Consider the following 18,256-nt stretch of genomic DNA (forward strand, 5'->3'; position numbering starts at 1 on the left):
CATCTGGCTTGCATATGTTTGCCATGTCAGTGTACTAGTTATCCACAAAAGCATATGATTGCTCTAGAAAGCCAATATCTGGAATCGCCTTTGATGTTTTCAGTCTTCTTTGTAAACTTGCTGAAGCATTTGCTCAGGGATAATTCCAGTGAGGTGATTAAAATCTGTTTGCATCCTTGTACAGGTGGGGAACTGAGGCAGAAAACAATTTAGACTCTGATCATGCCACATTTCCAAGTGTGGATTGCATACATCAAACCCTCTTGATGGCCAGGCTGCAGTCAATGCATCACAAAGGTGCATTCTGTTTATAGCGACTCACCTTTCTTCTCTTAGTGCCCTGAAAGGTTTGTGGCCCTCAACAGTTAGACTGCTGCATGGGACTTTGGATTATGAATCTTTGTGTTTGGCAACGTATCTGCTGGAGTATTAGAGTGTAGCCCAGTGAATTCACACTGTTGCTTTTCCAATACTACAGAAAATATTTTCCCTCTTTAAAATCAAGAATACACTTTCTGTCTTTATTTTGATCAATCTCTGTATGAGTGTCTGAGAATCATGAATGGAAGGTCATATTACATATTCTTGGCTTGTCCATACGCTGGTATTGTGACAGGCAAGCACCTAAGTTGCTGGGACAATAACATATGAAGACTGTAACATATAAACTGATCTGCTTATGCAAATCTACACAGTGGCTGACATCCTGACTAAATTGGCTAAAGAAAATTCTACTGAAATTTAGTAGTCATTTAGGGTAACACCTGAGTAGTACTATTGAGTAATGTTGTTAAGATGTCCGCCACTGTTCCTTGCTATAGGAGAAAAAACAAAACAACACCAGTATCTCCTATCCTGTAACAAAATACTGGATCATGCTACAAAATGGGTAATGACAGCATTTCATGTACCTTGACTAATGTACATTTTCCACTTTTCCAGGAGGTGGAAACATATTTCCATGAAGGACTTGAGAAATGGAGAGAGCTGAACCTTACCCGGCACTTTGGTATACCAGTTTTTCAAAGTATTTTGCTTATATACATGCTGTTCCTTTATTCCCTACTAGAACTGAACAGAATGTGAGCCATTGGGGCCAGAACTGTACCAGCAACATTAGCGGAATGCAGTGATAGTCAGGTGTAACATTTTTACTCTGAGGTGCTACTTAGCCTTGCGTATGATGTCCTTCTAACTATGTCTGCATATCTGTAAAATGCCACAGCTGTAGAATGGTTGTACAGGTTCATCTGCCTTACTCCTCAAGTGTTGGGTTGAGGAGAGCTGGTCTTGTGGTAGCAAGCATGACTTGTCACCTTAGCTAAGCAGGGTCCACCTATTGGTTCCCATTCTGGTTGAATGGTAGACTTGATGTGTTAGCACTGTAAGATATTCCCTTCAGGGGATGGAGCCGCTCTGGGAAGAGCAGAAGGTTCCAAGTTCCCTCCTTGGCATCTCCCAAGATAGGGCTGAGAGAGACTCCTCCTGCAATGTTGGAGAAGCCACTGCCAGTCTGCATAGACAATACTGAACTAGATGGACCTATGGTCTGATTCAATGTATGGCAGCTTCCTATGTTCCGATGTTCTAAGAAGCAGTGCAAGTCAATCCTCTCTACATGCATCTGTGGTTCTTGCATTTCTAGGGATGCAGGAAAAAGGATCAGAAAGTATCTGATGGTAGCATTCCTATTTTTAACTGACATGAAGCTCTCTTCAGGTTTTACTGACATCCACCCCGACCCCACCAATTCCCTCAACATTACTGACATTTTTTGTTGATTACAAAGAACCTTCTTATGTAACCAAACATGTCTTCTGTTCAAAAGCTTTTGACCTTAATGCTCTTATAATAATAATGTGTACATGTGTCACTGGCATATAAAGCACTTATGCTGACAAACTGCTTCTAAATCCCCACATGCAAAGAGTTCTTTCCTTCTCGGGAAGATGTAACTTCTGAGTTTCTGTTTGAATCGGCTTTTGTTGTCCAAGTTAGCTATGCTAGGGATTCCAGCAAAAGGTTGCATATCTCCCCCTGCAAAACTGATGGAAAGACACCATTAAGCATGTGTGGATCGATAGGTGTATGGTAGTTGCCTGCTGGCTCAGAGTCTTTAAAGTTGAGAGCCTTGGGATTTTAGCAAATTTTGGAGGAGAGGGGGTGAATGCTACCCACACTTACTATGGCCTAACTCAGGTTGAAGGATGAATAGCTGGAATTCCATGCAGTCATTATGAAGGTTTCATTCTAAGGTTTTAATTTTGTTTTACATAGTGACATTCTACAGACAGGTAGTCAACAAATGTCAGTCTTTCAACCAGCTGGTGTACCATCAGAACGACATTGTTCAAAGCTTGAAAACTCACCTGCAAGTGAAAAACAGTCTTGCTTTTCAACCCCTTTTGGAGTAAGTACATGCTCTAATTTGATGCTTTCTGAGCTCTCTGTGGGGACAAAATAAGACCAATAATGCATTTTCCTTTCACATTTGAATTCATGGTACTTGAGATTTTTTCACTTTTGGTATCCCTGCTTATTGATTAAAAAAACCCCACCTTTATTTTCAGTTGTACAGAATACAGATTGCTTGAAAATACTGTTATTAGAAAACATCTGCAACAATCTAAGATGCACTGGTGTCTATAGCTTTGTGGCAACACAGCAGTGTAGATGTTTTCATGGTTTTTATATCTATATCAGTGCTTTAAATAAAATATTACAAAGTTTCAATTACAAATTGAGTCTGTTTACTTCACAGATAGGAATAGCTGGTGATCGTGTTTCCTTTGCTTTTTTTGCAAGACTTTGAGGCTATACCCACAATCAAAATCTCTGGTGGCTAGGGAGGGCTGGGGAGAAGGCAGCCTTCCTGCCTCCCCCACATGAGCAGATATTGCTAGAGCTCCACCCTGCTGTGTGCCCACACGACCAGCGTGACAGAGCTGAATACACAGATCTGGAGGAGAAAGTCCTCCAGTACCCCACAATGCATTGCATGGGAAGCCGAAAGGCTTCCCATAACAACGCGGCAGCTCCCGGCGTCCTGGCTGCTCTTTAAGCTGCACTCTGTGATCCTCAGGGATCCTGGGTGCTGGGAGCTGCCGAACACAGCCCCAACTGCACACATGATCGGGGCTTGGAAGGGTAGATGGAGCTTTGGCCCTTGAACCTTAGTTAAAGGGTTGGCTAAGCAATGAGCCACCTAATGGTGGGGAAGTAACTTGCCTAAGGAGCAAGAGGATGCCAGTCTGAATCTCTGTTGGTATGTTTCCCAGACATGGGAAATGCCTATATGGGGCAGCAGCGATATAGGAAGATACTGAAAGGCGTCATCTCATACTGTGCGGGAGATGGCAATGGTAAGCCCCGCCTGTATTCTACCAGTGAAAACCACATGGCTCTGTGGTTGCCAGGAGTCGACACTGACTCAACGGCACAACATTACTTTAGGCTAAACAGGATAGCCCTGCTCTGGAGCAATGGGGTGGGAGCGGATTCCGAGGCTTCACCTGAGCCTCACAACTCAGGTTTTTCTGCTCCTTCCCTGCTGCAGCTGGTCATGAGAATAACCTTTTTGTGTATTATATGCATGCTTGAGTTCCTACATTGCTCTATGATCTAGATTAAATGTGTGATCCAACGAATAGAGTACTGGTTTGCCCCAGGTCACGTAAATATGCTGGGTGGCCCCTCTGGTCTGGTACATCTGGATTCAAATCCAGACTTAGCCTTTCATCTAAAGGTGGCTTTGGGCAATTCAGTATTGGATGGCTTGTTGTTTCTTAACCACAAGTCTTCTTTTCCAGAGTGGGAATGATATTTAAACCTATTTCATAGACTATTGCGAGTTGATGTTATCTATAACGAATCTTGAGGATGAGTAATAATATGATACATAGATAAATAAAAGTGTGAGGACACCATAGGGTAGAAAGATGCTCTTTCTATCCTGTTCATAATTACTGTTGGATGTATATGTTTTAAAATGTGCTGTCATTGACATTTCTCCTTGTATGCTTAATCCTAGTTTGGTTGTACAGTTGGCACGTGATCTCCAGACAGATTTCTATCCTCATTTTCAAGAGTTTTTTCTGTCCATTACCAAATTGTTGGACACCCAAGACACAGAGCTGCTAGAATGGGCGTTCACATCGCTGTCTTATCTTTACAAATACTTATGGAGGCTAATGGTGAAGGACATGCACAATATTTATGGGTAAGCTTTATTGATCTATTTAGAATAATGTGTGAAGGATGCCAATACAAAAGCCTTCTTAATTACATTATTCACATGCTTTTCCTGGCAGTTGGACTAAATGGCCCCAGCACTGATTCTTACAATCAGTATGATAGCTTTTGGACCTGAGGCTGTGGACATAAGAGCCAATATATCATCCTCTTAGAAACGTATTTATTGGCAGTGCTTTAAAGAAAGCAAAGGATCTGAACCTAATGTCTATGATTATTGTTACCTATGTGTAGTCAAGGGTGTATATAATAATAATTGATTTTGAGCAAGCATCAAATTCGGTTTTGGACACAGAATTCAGTATCCCGATAATCTCAGTTTTAGTTTTAAGACCAGATAAATAAATTACGCAAAATAAGAAAATATATGCACATCTATATTAGATGATAATCTGTTCTGTCAATCTTAAGTCTTAGTGAACCTGCCATAGAGTGAATGAAGGGATGGTTCTTGCACTGCAGAAGCTTATTATATGCAGTCCAGATTTGCAGAGTTCCAATTGGTGCACGTTTGGGATTTCATCAATGGGACCAATTTTGGATGAGGTTATGCAAGCTGTGCTTATTTTGTGCAGTGTTTGTGTTACTTTCTTTGGCTGAGGTTAAGCAAATTGTGCTTTTATTATTTTATGCTTATATATTTATTAAGTATGCATGTACATTGTATTTATAGATTGTACAGCACCCTATTGGCCCACCACAAACCGCACATCAGGAACTTTGCAGCAGAAAGCTTCACCTTCTTGATGAGGAAGGTAAGTGGTATGTGGTAGGGGGAAGGGTGAAAGAGGCCTACTTTTCCAATCAAGTTTACTAATACAGCTTTGGCCAGTAGACCAAAGCTGTAGCAGCCAACTTGATCTGAAAAGTATATCGATAACATTGGCATACCTTGTTTTTAAGACACTTATTTCATCCATAGAGTATCCTGGAAGAAATAGTCTGAGAAACCACTTTAACCAAAAATTAAAGACTGAGATGGTGTTGTCAGCTTTTGTTACCCACCTATTAAAATGTAGTCATGTAACAATATAATATTTAATTCACTACCTCTCTAAGCCCAAGAAGGCTTAGAGAGGTGGCAAGGAAGGCACCCAGGCACTCGTGCCTGCTTCATAAAGTCTCCCAATGTGAGTGGGGAGGCTTTAAGAAGCAGCGTGAGTGGCTAAAAGCCTTCCTCGCTGCCTCTCTATCCCTTAGAAGGCTTAAAAAAGCATTGAAGAAGGCACCTGGTCACTCAACCCCCTCTTTAAACCTCCTAGCATGCCAACTGGGCAGCAGGGAGAGTGGTCCTTTAATGGCCACTCTCCCTGTTTCCCAGCTGGCATGCTGGGAGGCTTAAAGAAGGGCAAGAGTAGCTGGAAATTCAGTTTTTGTGTGTGGTAGAAAACCGTGAATAAGTGGCACTACCCACGTGATAACTGGGTATGCCGTCAGGGGCGAACAGCTGAATCCGCAAAAGGAGAACCAGTGGAAAACGAAGGTCTCCTGTATTTTTTCCAAGTGCTCAAAATACTTCAGACATATTGTCATTAATTTTTACAACAGCCCAGAAGTTGGCCATTATTATTACCTTCACATTGCAGACTGAGGCTGGGAAGACTGAAGTAGACTGACCTTTTATCCAAGGTCATCCAGTGAGTTCATGCCAGTATTCCATGTAACAGGGTTTCTGTGATGTTGACTACAACTTCCATCATTGCCAGCTGTGATGACCTTTGGTTGGGGATGATGGAAGTAGTAGTCAGTAATATCGGGGAATCCCTGTTATAGGGAACACTGGTTCATGACTGAGCTAGATAAACCAAGAACTTCCAGCTCATGCACTTGACCATTATATTACACCAAATCTGTGCTGACCAGCTTTGCATGTTTACTCTAATGATGTATGAACTATCCCGCCTCAGATTAAATTACATTGTTAATTGTTCTTAGTGCAGAAAAAGTACCACTTCATCTCTGACTTTATGAGTCGATAGAGATGTTTCCAAAGCTTTTTACTGTAAAACATTTAATGGGGTGAGGAAAAAGAGTTACAGGCAGTGCTGTATCAGTTCAACATAAATAACAGCCAAGTCTTCTTTTTTTAAGGGCTGTATGTCCAAGTTGATACAAGTTTACGAGGTTTGACATGTGCTTAGACATCTGTGAGCCCAGATATCAGCAGGATCATTTTGCTTAGTTTTCACAGAGTAATAGAGTTCTCCGTAACTGTAGTGTGGCTTCTAGCAGGCAAATCATTGTTTTAAACCTTGCAGTCCTTGACTTAGTGCTGCAAACAGAGGGCAGGCCACACCACACAGGAGAATAATGGAGAAAAGTCAAGCCTGGAGAGAGTAGCCCTTTTTTGGCACTCGTTTCCTGTTTAAATGTTGAAGAATTTCCCATGAAGGGCAACACGTATGCTCAGCATGCATTTGGAAGTCTAATAACCAATTTGAAAATAAATTATCTTGCACTTGTTAGCTATCCTTTTTTCCATTCTTCTCTTTGACTTAACACAGCGTGGTGTAGTGGTTAGAGTGCTGGACTAGGATCAGGGAGACTCGAGTTCAAATCTCCATTCAGCCATTATACTAGCTGGGTGACTCTGGGCCAGTCACTTCTCTCTCAGCCTAACCTACTTCACAGGGTTGTTGTGAGGAGAAACCTAAGTATGTAGTACACTGCTCTGGGCTCCTTGGAGGAAGAACAGGATATAAATGTAAAATAATAATAATAATTAATAATAATTAATAATAATAAACTTAGTGTTAAGGTGCTGCTTGAGCACAGGGTCATTTTAATTTTGTCAGCTTTGATTAGTGAGTGGCCTTGGGCAAGTCATTGTGACTTGTTTTTGTTCCAGAAGTCACTGGACAGCTTCATTGTGTGGTCTCCTAGCTGTTTGGTTAAAGCATTGCTGTTCTCATGGCTCAGGTTGCTTGCAACCACACCAGGAAGCCTGTCCTAAGAATACATGCTCTTTGTCGTGTGGCTACCATCGGTCCAAGCCACATGGGCAGCCCTTTGTATAAATAACTGACTGTATGCTTAAGGGTCAACTCAGCTCTGCATCTCAGCGGCTACCATGTAGTATAGTATATAAACCAACCTTCATATATGAGTATATGAACCAACCTTGTCTCTGAGCCTAACCTGCTTCATTGTGACATCCTGAACTCGAGAGGAAGAACAATATATGTGCCACTAATATATAAGCAATACTGCTTGAAATGCTGGCTTGCTCTCCTCAATCAATTTTGGAGTGTTGATGCAGTAGTGAGTTGTTAGCGTCGGGTGTAGAGGTTCAAGTACCAACAGGAATTTGTAATTGCCTTACTGTGTTTGGATCCAAGGTGCATTTTCACTGTTTGGATTTTGTTTTGTAGGTTTCTGACCAAAATGCTCTCCTAAATTTAATGTTTCTTGACTTGCAAGAGCACCCAGAAAAAGTGGAAGGTGTGGGGCAGTTGATCTTTGAGATGTGCAAAGGCGTTAGAAACATGTTCCATTCGTGCGCAGAAAAGGTAAATATTTTAAATGTGTGAAACAAATGATAAAATGATAAAGCAAACTAGGTGGCATGCAGCTGCAGCTGGAATGTCAAGAGCATTGTAAAAGAGAGCCTAATTCATTAATAGTGTGATCCAAGGCAAATTCCAAGTGAGTGTGCATTGGCTACAGTCCTAGGGAGTAAGTCACATTTGTTTCAGACTTACTTCTGTGTAAATGTGCTTGAAATTGCACTGTAAATTAAGTATCCCACCACCACCACAATTTGCCTCAGTGGATAATCATTCCAGATCCTTTACCTTAAATGATAATTAATTACAGAGAAAATAGTGTTTCATTCACTTGAAGGAGCTTTACAGGATTTGATTTTGATCTGTTGTACCTTGTTTTGACATAACTTCATCAGCCAATACTTGGTATGATTTATGTGAGAAGAGTGAATGCATATGGAACTCTTTTGATTGAAAACTGTCCTAATAATGATAACCTTTTATAGAGCATCCTACTGCTTTGATATTTAAAGCTACAACATACTTAAAACTGTATGATATATTCTGAGGTAGTAATCCCAAACACCTTTACTTGAAAATGTTTTTCTGAATAAATGAAAAAGTTTGAGGTTTAAGGATGAAAAAGTATAATATAGAGGCACATGTAATTCTTCCTTCAGGTGATAACATTAATGCTGAAAAAGATGGGCCCTGTTACAGAAACAGAAATTGTGCTCCCCTGGGTTTCTGTTGGAGAAGCTTTCAAACATATGGTAAAGTCGGCTGCTGGGTTCATCTACAAGGAACATTTTGGCGTCTTGTTCCAATGTTTGCAAGTAAGTTGCCATGAATTGGAGTTTAATGGGTTCTGTCATCACCCCAGTCCAAATAATTAGAGTGGTGTATGACAGGAGATGTGGTTGGTTTACCATGATCGTCTTATGGCAATTGTTATGTGGAGCCTAGCAAATAATATGGAAGTATTTGAAGCTGTATGAGTGCTGAAATTAAGCAGATGAGGACCTGATCAGTCCTTTGGATGGGAGACCTCTCGGACTCCCATGTAATTAAAGGATATAATACATAACTATGGGGGGGGGGGAATGGTATGTGTTGAGGGAGGAAATTCAGGGTTTTTTCTTGCAGTGCTGGTAACTCTTGATTGATCTGTGTAATGTGTTGGTTTTTATTCTTGGGGCAAAATTCAGATTCCCCCCCTCCACCAATGTTGTTCTATGGAATTGAGTGGGAAAATACTGCCATGTAGTCACAGATAGAACTCCTCATATTTTAAATGCTTCCAGTATATCCTGCTTAAAAACAGAGTAGTTGCTTGCAATTGTAAAAAGCAAAGATATTTTACCCAAGACACAAAATAATGCTTTCATGTTGGCATTGTTGTCCCTTCTGAATGAAGTCCCATTTATGAGATACAAGTAAAGAAACAAGAGGGTTGTATTATGTGCCACTGGAAAGTGTGGTCTTTGAAGATCCTTTTTGGCTACATTTAAAAAAATTTTTTGGAGGTGTCTGATCTTTTGGTGCAAAATGCCATTTATTTTTTATTTTTAAAAACAGGCATCAATACTCGACCTGCAAGGAAAGATGACCAAGGACAGCAGCTGTGAAGTTTCTGAACAAATTGAAAGAGTATTGCAAGTGTATTTAATCTTAGTAGAGTATGCCCAGGGATCCAAAACTACACAGCCTGAAGAAGTTTGCAAGGTGAGTCAGGCCATTTTTTCTGTTAGGGCATCTGAAGATGAAAAAACAAGATGAGCAGTCGTTTTCTATTTGGCTTTCTCCTGCAGGTTATATCAAAGGATGAGGAAGTGGAGACATGAATGAAAGGTTTTTGCTGCTTTTAGGCAGCATGGTGTAGATTCTGCAGACCTGGATAATGTTATATTAAGACAGCATAAATCATTATGTTAGAAAATGTGTGTGTGTTCATTGATTGATTGATTGATTGAATTTCTATGCCTCCTAATATTAGAAATCTCTAGGCAGTGTACAGATTAAAACATAATATAAAATATAAAACATTTAAAATTCATTAAACAGATAAAAATCACAATAGATAAAAACACATTAAAATTTAAAAATTAGATTTCAGTTAAAAGCCTGGGGAAATAGCTATGTCTTCAGGGTCCTCCTAAAAACAAACAGAGAACGAGATGCTCTTATTTCAGCAGGGAGCGCGTTCCAAAGCCGTGGGGCAGTCACAGAGTCCCAAGTTGACCCACAGAGTCCCAGCTCGGTCCCAAGTTGCCACCAAACAAGTTTGTGGAACCGTAACTGGATCTCTCCAATGATCTTAAATAGGTGGCAGAGTTCACGACAGAGAAGATGCTCTCTTAAGTACCCTGGACTTAAGCCATTAAGGGTTTTATAGGTAATAACCAGCACTTTGTATTTTGTTTGGAAACATAGCAGCAGCCAGTGCAGTTCTTTTAGAATTGGTGTTATATGGTCCCTTCGGGTAAACCCAGAGACCAGTCTGGCTGCTGCATTCTGTACCAATAGTAATTTCCGAACTACGTACAAAGGCAGCCCCACGTAGAGTGCATTATAGTAGTCAAGCCTAGAGGTTACCAGCATGTGTACCACCGTTTTAAGGTCATTTGTCTCAAGAAATGGACGTATCTGGTGTTTCAGCTGAAGCTGATAAAAAGCACCCTTGGCCACAGCTTCAACCTGAGAAACCAGGTTGAGTTTGGGATCCAGGAGCCATTCCCAGACTATGAACCTGAGAGAGAGAGAGAGAGAGAGAGAGAAATAAAAAAAACACTAAGACCCTTTTATTGTATTATCAAATATGGTCTCAAAGACGGATGATTTTGGATTAACCCTATGATTGGATTTTTATTTTATTTATTTATTTAAAATATTACTATACCACCCAAAACTTGCATCTCTGTGTGGTTTACAATTAAAATTTTTATTTCAGCAAGCACACAAAGAGGCTTCTTACCTTCGTGAATTTAGAGATAAACACGAAAACCTCCACATTTTGGGGGGGAAAGCAGAAATACCACCCCACACCCAAAGCCTTTCGTTTACAGATAGCCCCATGCCTTCAAGTATCTAATTCTAGGACCCAGGAAGGTTTTATAATTTGAATTTCATTCTCCAGATTGTGAAGAATTCTCCTTTCTGCTGTCACCAGTGCTCATGAGATAATGAAGGAAATAAAACTGTGGAGCTGATGTATACACTCTTATGCCCCCAAATGTGGATTTTTCTGCCTGAATTTCCTACTTTGTTTTTAACAGCTTTTCATTCTTTCCTTCCACAGACATTAACAAAATTGATAGAAACCCCTGACCTATTGGCACCCTGTTGTGATACCCTCCTCAAAGTTATTTCTGTTCTGCTTCTTGATGAGAATGTCTCATTGCCTGATTCTTTGGTTAAAGAAACGGTTGAAAAGGTAACAAAGTGTTAGGCTTGATCAGTTTTTTCCCCCCACTGTAAGGCAGCTCCATTGACTCTTAAGTGTGGCTTCCTGACTAATAGGCCTGTGCAAAGCTTCAGTCAAACCTAAAGCTCCCCTGGCACTTTGCAGAGGCAACCATACCCACTGTGCAGTACTGTGCCATCTCTAGCACTGGTGGGGGTTCTTAAAAGGAAACAGCCCTCTTCAGCCCCAGTGCCAACTTGGAAAGTGCTCATGGAGCACTGGGAAATGTAGTCTTTCCCAGCACTTTCCCCATAGAGCACTGTGGGGAAACTGCTAGGAAGGACTATACTTCCCAACAGTCCGTGCATATCTTCTAAGATGGCCCCGGGGCTTAACAGGGTTCTGTTTCTCTTAAAGCCCCCTGCACCTGGTGCTGGGGAAAGCACAGCACCTTTAGAGGCTAGAACAGTGGGAAATGGCTCTCAAACTGAAAGTTTTTTGCCAAAGTGGCCTCTGCTTGAAAAATAGTGACTATCACTGGGCTAGATTCAGTGAAATATGAGCATACTCTGGAAAACTGATTGAGCAGGTTTGGACAGTTTGCCTTAGCCAGCCAGCTACTGCATGATTAAGGATGTGAACAATGAATCCACACAATTAGAAGAAGGGGGGAGGCACACTGGGAGAAGGAGGGGGTGCTCTCATGCACATCCCTAATTGTGTGATAGGTGGGTCAGCTCAAAATTATTGTCCAAATGAGCCCATTAGTGCTCACATCCCTTTTTGCAGATAGGGTGCTCAAAATTGGGATATGGTACAAGAAAATGCCTTTCAGCACCTTCCTATATCACTGCTGCCCGATATAGGAGTTTCCCATATTCTGGGAAACACACCAGCAGGGATTCGAACCATCAACCTCCTGCTCTGTAGGCAGGTTGCTTTCCCACTGCGCCATTAGTTGGAGGAACCCGATTATTCACACGGGTTCTGTTCCATGGGGGGACCCACGGATAGTGAATCTGCGAATAACGGGGCGTTAGGTTCCCGGACTGCTCAAAATGGCTGAACATTGGCTGGAAATCATGATTTCTGCCCCTGTCCCACCCCAGTCACCCCCCAAAGTGTCCTACCATACTTCAGAGTATTCCAGGGCATCCAGGGAGCCAAAGATCGGCCAAAAATCACATTTTTTGCCCCGTTTTTTCAACTAAATGAACCATAAAATGGTGGCTGGAAATGACCTCCGAGGTCATTTCTGACCACCCCCGATCTGCGGATATGCAGGTTTACACACACTCCATTGTTTCACATATTCTGAGGTCGGGTGCTAATTACTCGACCACAGATATGTGAAACTGTAAGTGCTGGACCCGCAATTAACAAGGTCCTGTGTAGTTAAATGAGGGAATGCATGAAACCTAGACTCTAAGTCTGAGGAAAGAGCAGATCATCTGGTAGCCAACACAGGCAGAGTGTTGAGGTGGTGAAATGCTGAGATCAATACAATAATATAAGGAATTTGCCCAAAACAAACAGGACTATGACTAAAGTTTGAATTGTGATCATGGCTTAAGAGAGTTAGACCTCTGTGCTATCTCAGGTAATGTGTAAAGAGAAGGGCCATAGCTCAGTGGCAAAGTATATGATTTGCATACAAAAGTCCCTGACTCAAATCCCAGGCATTTCAGAGTCTTGGTGACACCTAGGTGAGCTCCTGCCAGTTGGAGTAGAGCTTACTGGGCTAGAGGGACCAGAGTTCTGGCTGAGTATAAGGCCACTTCCTGTGTTCCCAAATGAGTTCATATGCATAAATGGTTGAGAGCCTTGATCAGTGTAGACCAGCAGCTCACTTTAAATGTCTACAGCTTTGCATGGTCAGTTGTCTATGTATGACAGTGCTGTCAATACTGGAAAGGCACCACTGCTATGGGTCTGCATAGGGTTACAGTAATCAGGGAGTGATCCAAGTTTGATGCTTTTGATTTCCTTTGGAAACAGATAACTTTTTGTAGATAGCTCACAATTAGAGTTGTTGCTTGTATTCTTGGGTGAGGGAGGTGAAGACATCTCTTTGAATCTGGACCAGGTCTTTCTTACACCCATTTCTTTTTAATTTGCCCTTTATAGGTCTTCAGAGGTGGGGTTGAAAGACGTTCTATTTTGGATTTTTCTAAGTCCATGTTTGTGATGCAACAATTTGAAAGGGTAGGTGAATCTTTCTTCTTTTTCTTTTAAGTAACCTGGAAACTGTATATTGTGGGACAGAAATTAATATGGAGCAATGCTGCTGCAGTTGCAGACTCTGGAAACCCCACTGCCAGTGGCAAAATCCTAGCTAGATAGTGCCTTTTTCAGTTATGCGACCTTCCTTCAGTGCTGCCACCAAGAGAAAAGAGCTTCATGGTGGTGATGTAGATGAAAGCCAATCATATACCCTATTCACGTTATGCTCAACACATGTACAGAACTGTACACACATACAGTTTTTCACAGATTATGCTCAAAGCACATATAGTAGTACTCTTCCTATCTGTACCCTGCATCTGGTCCAGGTTCACTTTTAAAATGAATGCATGGACAGTTATTTGCATAGAAACATACGTGTGTGTAGACGTGTATGAATGTACAGCATAACTTATTTTATTATATTTATACCACCTGATATAGACATCTCTAGGTGGTGTACAAAGTTAAAACATAAATGTAGAAACAATATAAAGCAATTAAAATTCATAAAACAGATAAAAACAATCTCAGTAAATAAAAACATTAAAATGTAAATTTCAGTTAAAAGCCTGGGAAAACAGGAACACCTTGAGGGTCTTCCTAAAAGCAAGCAGAGGAGGAGATGCTCTTATTTCCACAGGGAGTGTATTCCAGCGCCTGCACAGGGTATTCCAGAGCCTGCATAGGGTTACAGAGACAATGAAATTTGTGGGAGTAGGAATAGAGGAGTAGTTGAAGGAGAATGTAGGGAATGAACATGGAAATTGTGGAGCTTTAATTTGATGTTGAGAATGTTGGAGTAAGATGTGTCCTATAATTCAGAGGGAATGTCTTTGATGTTTGGCAGGGGTGAAGTGAGAGGGATCAGAACACTGAATCCTTGACTTGGGAGGATTCTGGATCCTGTACTGGGGTTATTTAAGGATCTAGTATTAAAAGAGGGCATAGGAATGTGGTTACTTGGCTTGTAGAGATCCAGCTTCCCTGATCCGAGTATGTCTAGAATTTCCTACCTGTTTTCTCTAAACCGAAGTTGCTTGTTAAGTTTTGTACTTTCCCCAATCTCTATTTTAGCTATTCCTTCCCAGTTTCCTTGAGTATATTGACCACTGTTTTTGTGGAGACGACCCACTGGTTCAGAAGGAAGCCTTGGCAAGTTTGGCCAAACTCATTCTAGAGAAAGCAGAACCTCCCACTGTTGGTTCAATGGCATTTGAGAAGTATCCTCTCGTTTTTACAGAATCTGCAAAAGGGTATGTCTCTGAATTAGATAGGCCTTGGGCCTGATCCAGCAGGGCTCTTCTTAACTGTTGCTTCTGGGCTCACTTTGAAGCCTGTCATTACTGATGTGTTGCTGTGGGTGGTAATTTGTTTAAGGCTCAATAAACACAGGTTGGTACACTGTGCAGATTAATTCCATCATACTCAATGCCTCAGAAGGACAGAAAACAAGTTGACTGGAAGAACATGAGTTGAATCAATTATTTGTTCTGACCTAAAACTATGTGAGTGCAATGTTCGCAAGCTGTTCTACCAGCTTTCAGGTGGAAGTAATTTGTACCCAGACTACAGCTCCTCTAAACCAGAACAAATTGTGATGTGCTAATATGGCCACTAAATATAAAACAGTACTTTCTGTATGAGCATTAATCTTTTTGTGTGGATCACATTTACCCTGTGTCACAGTTCAAATGTGTGAGTAATTCATTTTAGAGAAATTTAGATTATTTCTCAGCTTTTGCTTGTGGTTAATGGTGCAGTCATCTCCTGTTTAGGAATCAGAGTACAAGTTTAGCCATCTCCAAATGAATGAATTCTGATTGCCTTTGGTAAGGTCAAGAGTACAGTTCTAAACCACAGAAGGAGTTCCCAACCTTGGGTTCTCAGATGTTCTTAGACTACTACTTTGGCCCAATCACAATGGCCAAAGTGATGATGGGAGTTGTAGTCCAATAACAACTGGGACCCAAGATTGGGACCCCAGTGTTGAGAGAGAGAGAGAGAGAGAGAGAGAGTTGTACTTATTTCAGAATAATCTCACTGCTTCAGTGACAGAGGAAACAGGGCAGGCTGTGCCTGCTATAACTCTTTTGGAAGTGCTGGTGAAATCTCCATAATGAGTGAAGAGCAGTGCAAACTTTCCTCTCCATGTGAAAATCAAGAGCATCAATTTTTCTCTGCTGCCTGGAGCTGAGGCCATCTCTGAGTGGGTTATCTTTCCCACGTGTTCCCAGACAGGACTAATTGAAAATGTTGCAAAGCCTCAAGAGGATAACCCCACCCAGTTCTTTTAGTCCTGCTGCGCTCCTAGGCAGTCGTCTTTAACAGCTCTCGTGTTAGCTATATCTTGACGCACAGAGGGGTTTAGGCGCACAGAGGCCCTATTCATCGGTTTTCTGCTGGCATCTATGGGAAGCCAAATGTCGGCATTAACAATTGCCAAATGGATACGTGACTGTATCTCATTAGCGTATGAATCTCTACAGCTATGCTTACCTGAGCACATACTGGCACATTCCACAAGGGTAGTGGCTACATCCGCTGCCTTTTCCACGAACGCTCCCGTACAGGAGATCTGCAGAGCAGCTACATGGAAGGCACCTCAACCTTCACAAGACGTTATAAAATTGAAACATATGCTTCCACTGAAGCAATATTTGGTTGCAGAGTGCTGCAACAGGTTCTTCCCTCAGAGTAGGCATGGACGCTCCCTCCCAGAGAGTGTTATAGCCAGAGTTGTGGTATGTCCCACTCAGAGATGGCCTCGGCTCCAGGCAGCAGAGAGAGGAGCATTGGTTCACTTACCGTGAAGGCTTCTTCTTACTGCTGGAGCCAAGGACATCTTTGCCCTCCCAGGCGGCATCCTGGTCTACTCTATGGGAATTCTAAGAATACTGGGATTCACACAGCCTTGTGTCTTGTGCTATTGATTAGTAGAGGTTCATCTTATTCTCCTGTTTTTTCCATGCTTTGTGTTATGCACGTTCAGTGCTAGTCGCACATTTGGCCTAAAAGAACTGGGCATGGCTATCCTGCCCAGGCTCTTGAGGCTTTGCAACATTTTCTGTTAGTCCTGCCTGCGAGCAAGTGGGGAGGACAACCCACTCAGAGATGGTATTGGCTCCAGCAGCACGAATAAGCCTTCACGGTAAGTGAACCAATGCTCCTTTCCAGTCATGGAGTTATTGCAAGCTATAATTAGCAAGATTGGTGTTTCTTGGGATATTATGACTATTCTTAGTATTAGAAAATGGAAAGCACTTTTGGAGGGGTCTTTCTGAGTAATAGACTATCAGATGTATATTGAACAGCAGAAAGCATAATCTAGATTATTGAAGATTATCCACTTTGAAATGTCATAGGAGAAAATTATACGTACTTTTATTTAGCTGTGGACTATAACATGAATTCAATTTTATTCTAGAGTTAGTAAAAGACAATTGAGAAGTAAGAAGATTGGAGAAAAAGAACCAAAAACTGTGTTGGATTACGTTTTGTCTTGTATTGAGTTATCAGAAAATAGAACTGTGGCTGATCTTTCTCAACCCTGGGCAGCTCTTGTAGTACTCCCTCATATAAGGTAGTATGTAAATCACTGTAACTTGCTGTATGTAGAGCACATGCAATATGTTTGATCTCTAGGTCTTTGGAGAAGTTAAACATTGCTAATTCTTGGGTGAACTTGAGGCTGGAATTTGCAGCTAAGCATAATATTAAATTGGAAGAAAACTCAGTGGTACCGCTAGGACTAATTAATAATGCTTAACTTTTTCTAGATTGCATTCTAAGTCTTTAACGCTAACAGTAAGTTTTATTTGTGACCTTATTGACAGACCAATCAATAAAGAAAAAATCCTACCAGCAGTTGCAAGTTTTGCTGAGTATCTCTTCACTGCTCTCAACAAAGGACAACTTAACAAAGGTCAGTGATTACTCAATAGTAGTAAGAGAGCTGGTGTAGTGCAGTGGAAAAGAGCTTGATCTGTAAATCAGGACTTTCCTGGTTCAAATTTTAACCCCAGCCTTTGTCTCAGAGCAAGCCCACGTGGGGGAAAGAAAAATGCTGAATAATTTCCTCCATGATTTCTCAACAAAGGCTGTTCCTTTAAAACTTAAGCTATTCCTTTGGTATTTGCTGCCACCACATCCACTTTTTAAACAGAGTTTAATTCCCTCCCTGGTGTGGGCGAAATTCCAGAGAACTCTCCTTCTCATTACCAAATGGAAAAGTACAGAAAACCCTCTATGTGCAGCCTAGACGTGAAGAGCAAACTTAGTAGTGTGAGTTGCTGAGCAATCAACATTGAGGCATGTTTGCACCAGAGTAAAACCCTTTTTCCTGAGTTAAAAATCCACTCAGAGTTAGGTAAAATACAAAGAACAAAAAGAGAAAAACTTTATTCAAAATACTACAGACTGCTTTAGTCTGAGGCTCTCTCAGCTTTAAGTTACAAGGTAACAAGAAATACCCAGTACTTTACAAGATTACTTCCAAAGATCACTCCAGCTGGTGTTTGAAGTGGCACACTTTAAAATCGTGGTTACCCAGTTGCAAGGATAATTCAGAAAGCACCCCCCAGGTGCAAGAAACCTTACAAGGTACAGAGACTTCTACAGAGCCCTGGCTGGATAAAAGGGCTCTGGCTCAGTTTCTCTTTGTTACGTTATAGATAAAAACACATTAAACCAATTGTAAGGATTTGCAAAAGCATGAAATCAAAAGAAATTTAACGCAGGTGACCTAACACACGGTTCCCTGGCTAAACCTTTCCCCGAAGCCAAAGCCCTTGACTTCCTTTTCCCTTGAACTCACCCCAAACTCCAGGAGATAATTTAGGTTTCCTGCAGTCCTGTCTCTCAAGGATCTGCAGATGTCCTTCCATGAGAGAAG

At 41.4% G+C, this 18,256-nt stretch overlaps 1 protein-coding gene across 2 annotated transcripts in view; it reads left to right on the plus strand.

Annotated features, from left to right (window-relative positions):
* Positions 1 to 18,256, plus strand: part of UTP20 (UTP20 small subunit processome component) — a 107,051-nt gene that overhangs the window by 5,226 nt on the left and 83,569 nt on the right. For both annotated transcript variants that reach the window (XM_053252114.1, XM_053252113.1), the window contains exons 3-14: positions 943 to 1,009; positions 2,278 to 2,410; positions 4,031 to 4,219; positions 4,925 to 5,006; positions 7,623 to 7,760; positions 8,417 to 8,572; positions 9,315 to 9,461; positions 11,035 to 11,169; positions 13,267 to 13,344; positions 14,440 to 14,618; positions 16,790 to 16,945; positions 17,199 to 17,287. In XM_053252114.1, coding sequence (XP_053108089.1) covers positions 4,191 to 4,219; positions 4,925 to 5,006; positions 7,623 to 7,760; positions 8,417 to 8,572; positions 9,315 to 9,461; positions 11,035 to 11,169; positions 13,267 to 13,344; positions 14,440 to 14,618; positions 16,790 to 16,945; positions 17,199 to 17,287 — 1,189 coding nt within the window. In that variant the 5' untranslated portion in view covers positions 943 to 1,009; positions 2,278 to 2,410; positions 4,031 to 4,190. The remainder of the gene's footprint in view (positions 1 to 942; positions 1,010 to 2,277; positions 2,411 to 4,030; positions 4,220 to 4,924; positions 5,007 to 7,622; positions 7,761 to 8,416; positions 8,573 to 9,314; positions 9,462 to 11,034; positions 11,170 to 13,266; positions 13,345 to 14,439; positions 14,619 to 16,789; positions 16,946 to 17,198; positions 17,288 to 18,256) is intronic.

Source organism: Hemicordylus capensis, chromosome 5 (assembly GCF_027244095.1).
Source record: "Hemicordylus capensis ecotype Gifberg chromosome 5, rHemCap1.1.pri, whole genome shotgun sequence".
Taxonomy (NCBI): domain Eukaryota; kingdom Metazoa; phylum Chordata; class Lepidosauria; order Squamata; family Cordylidae; genus Hemicordylus; species Hemicordylus capensis.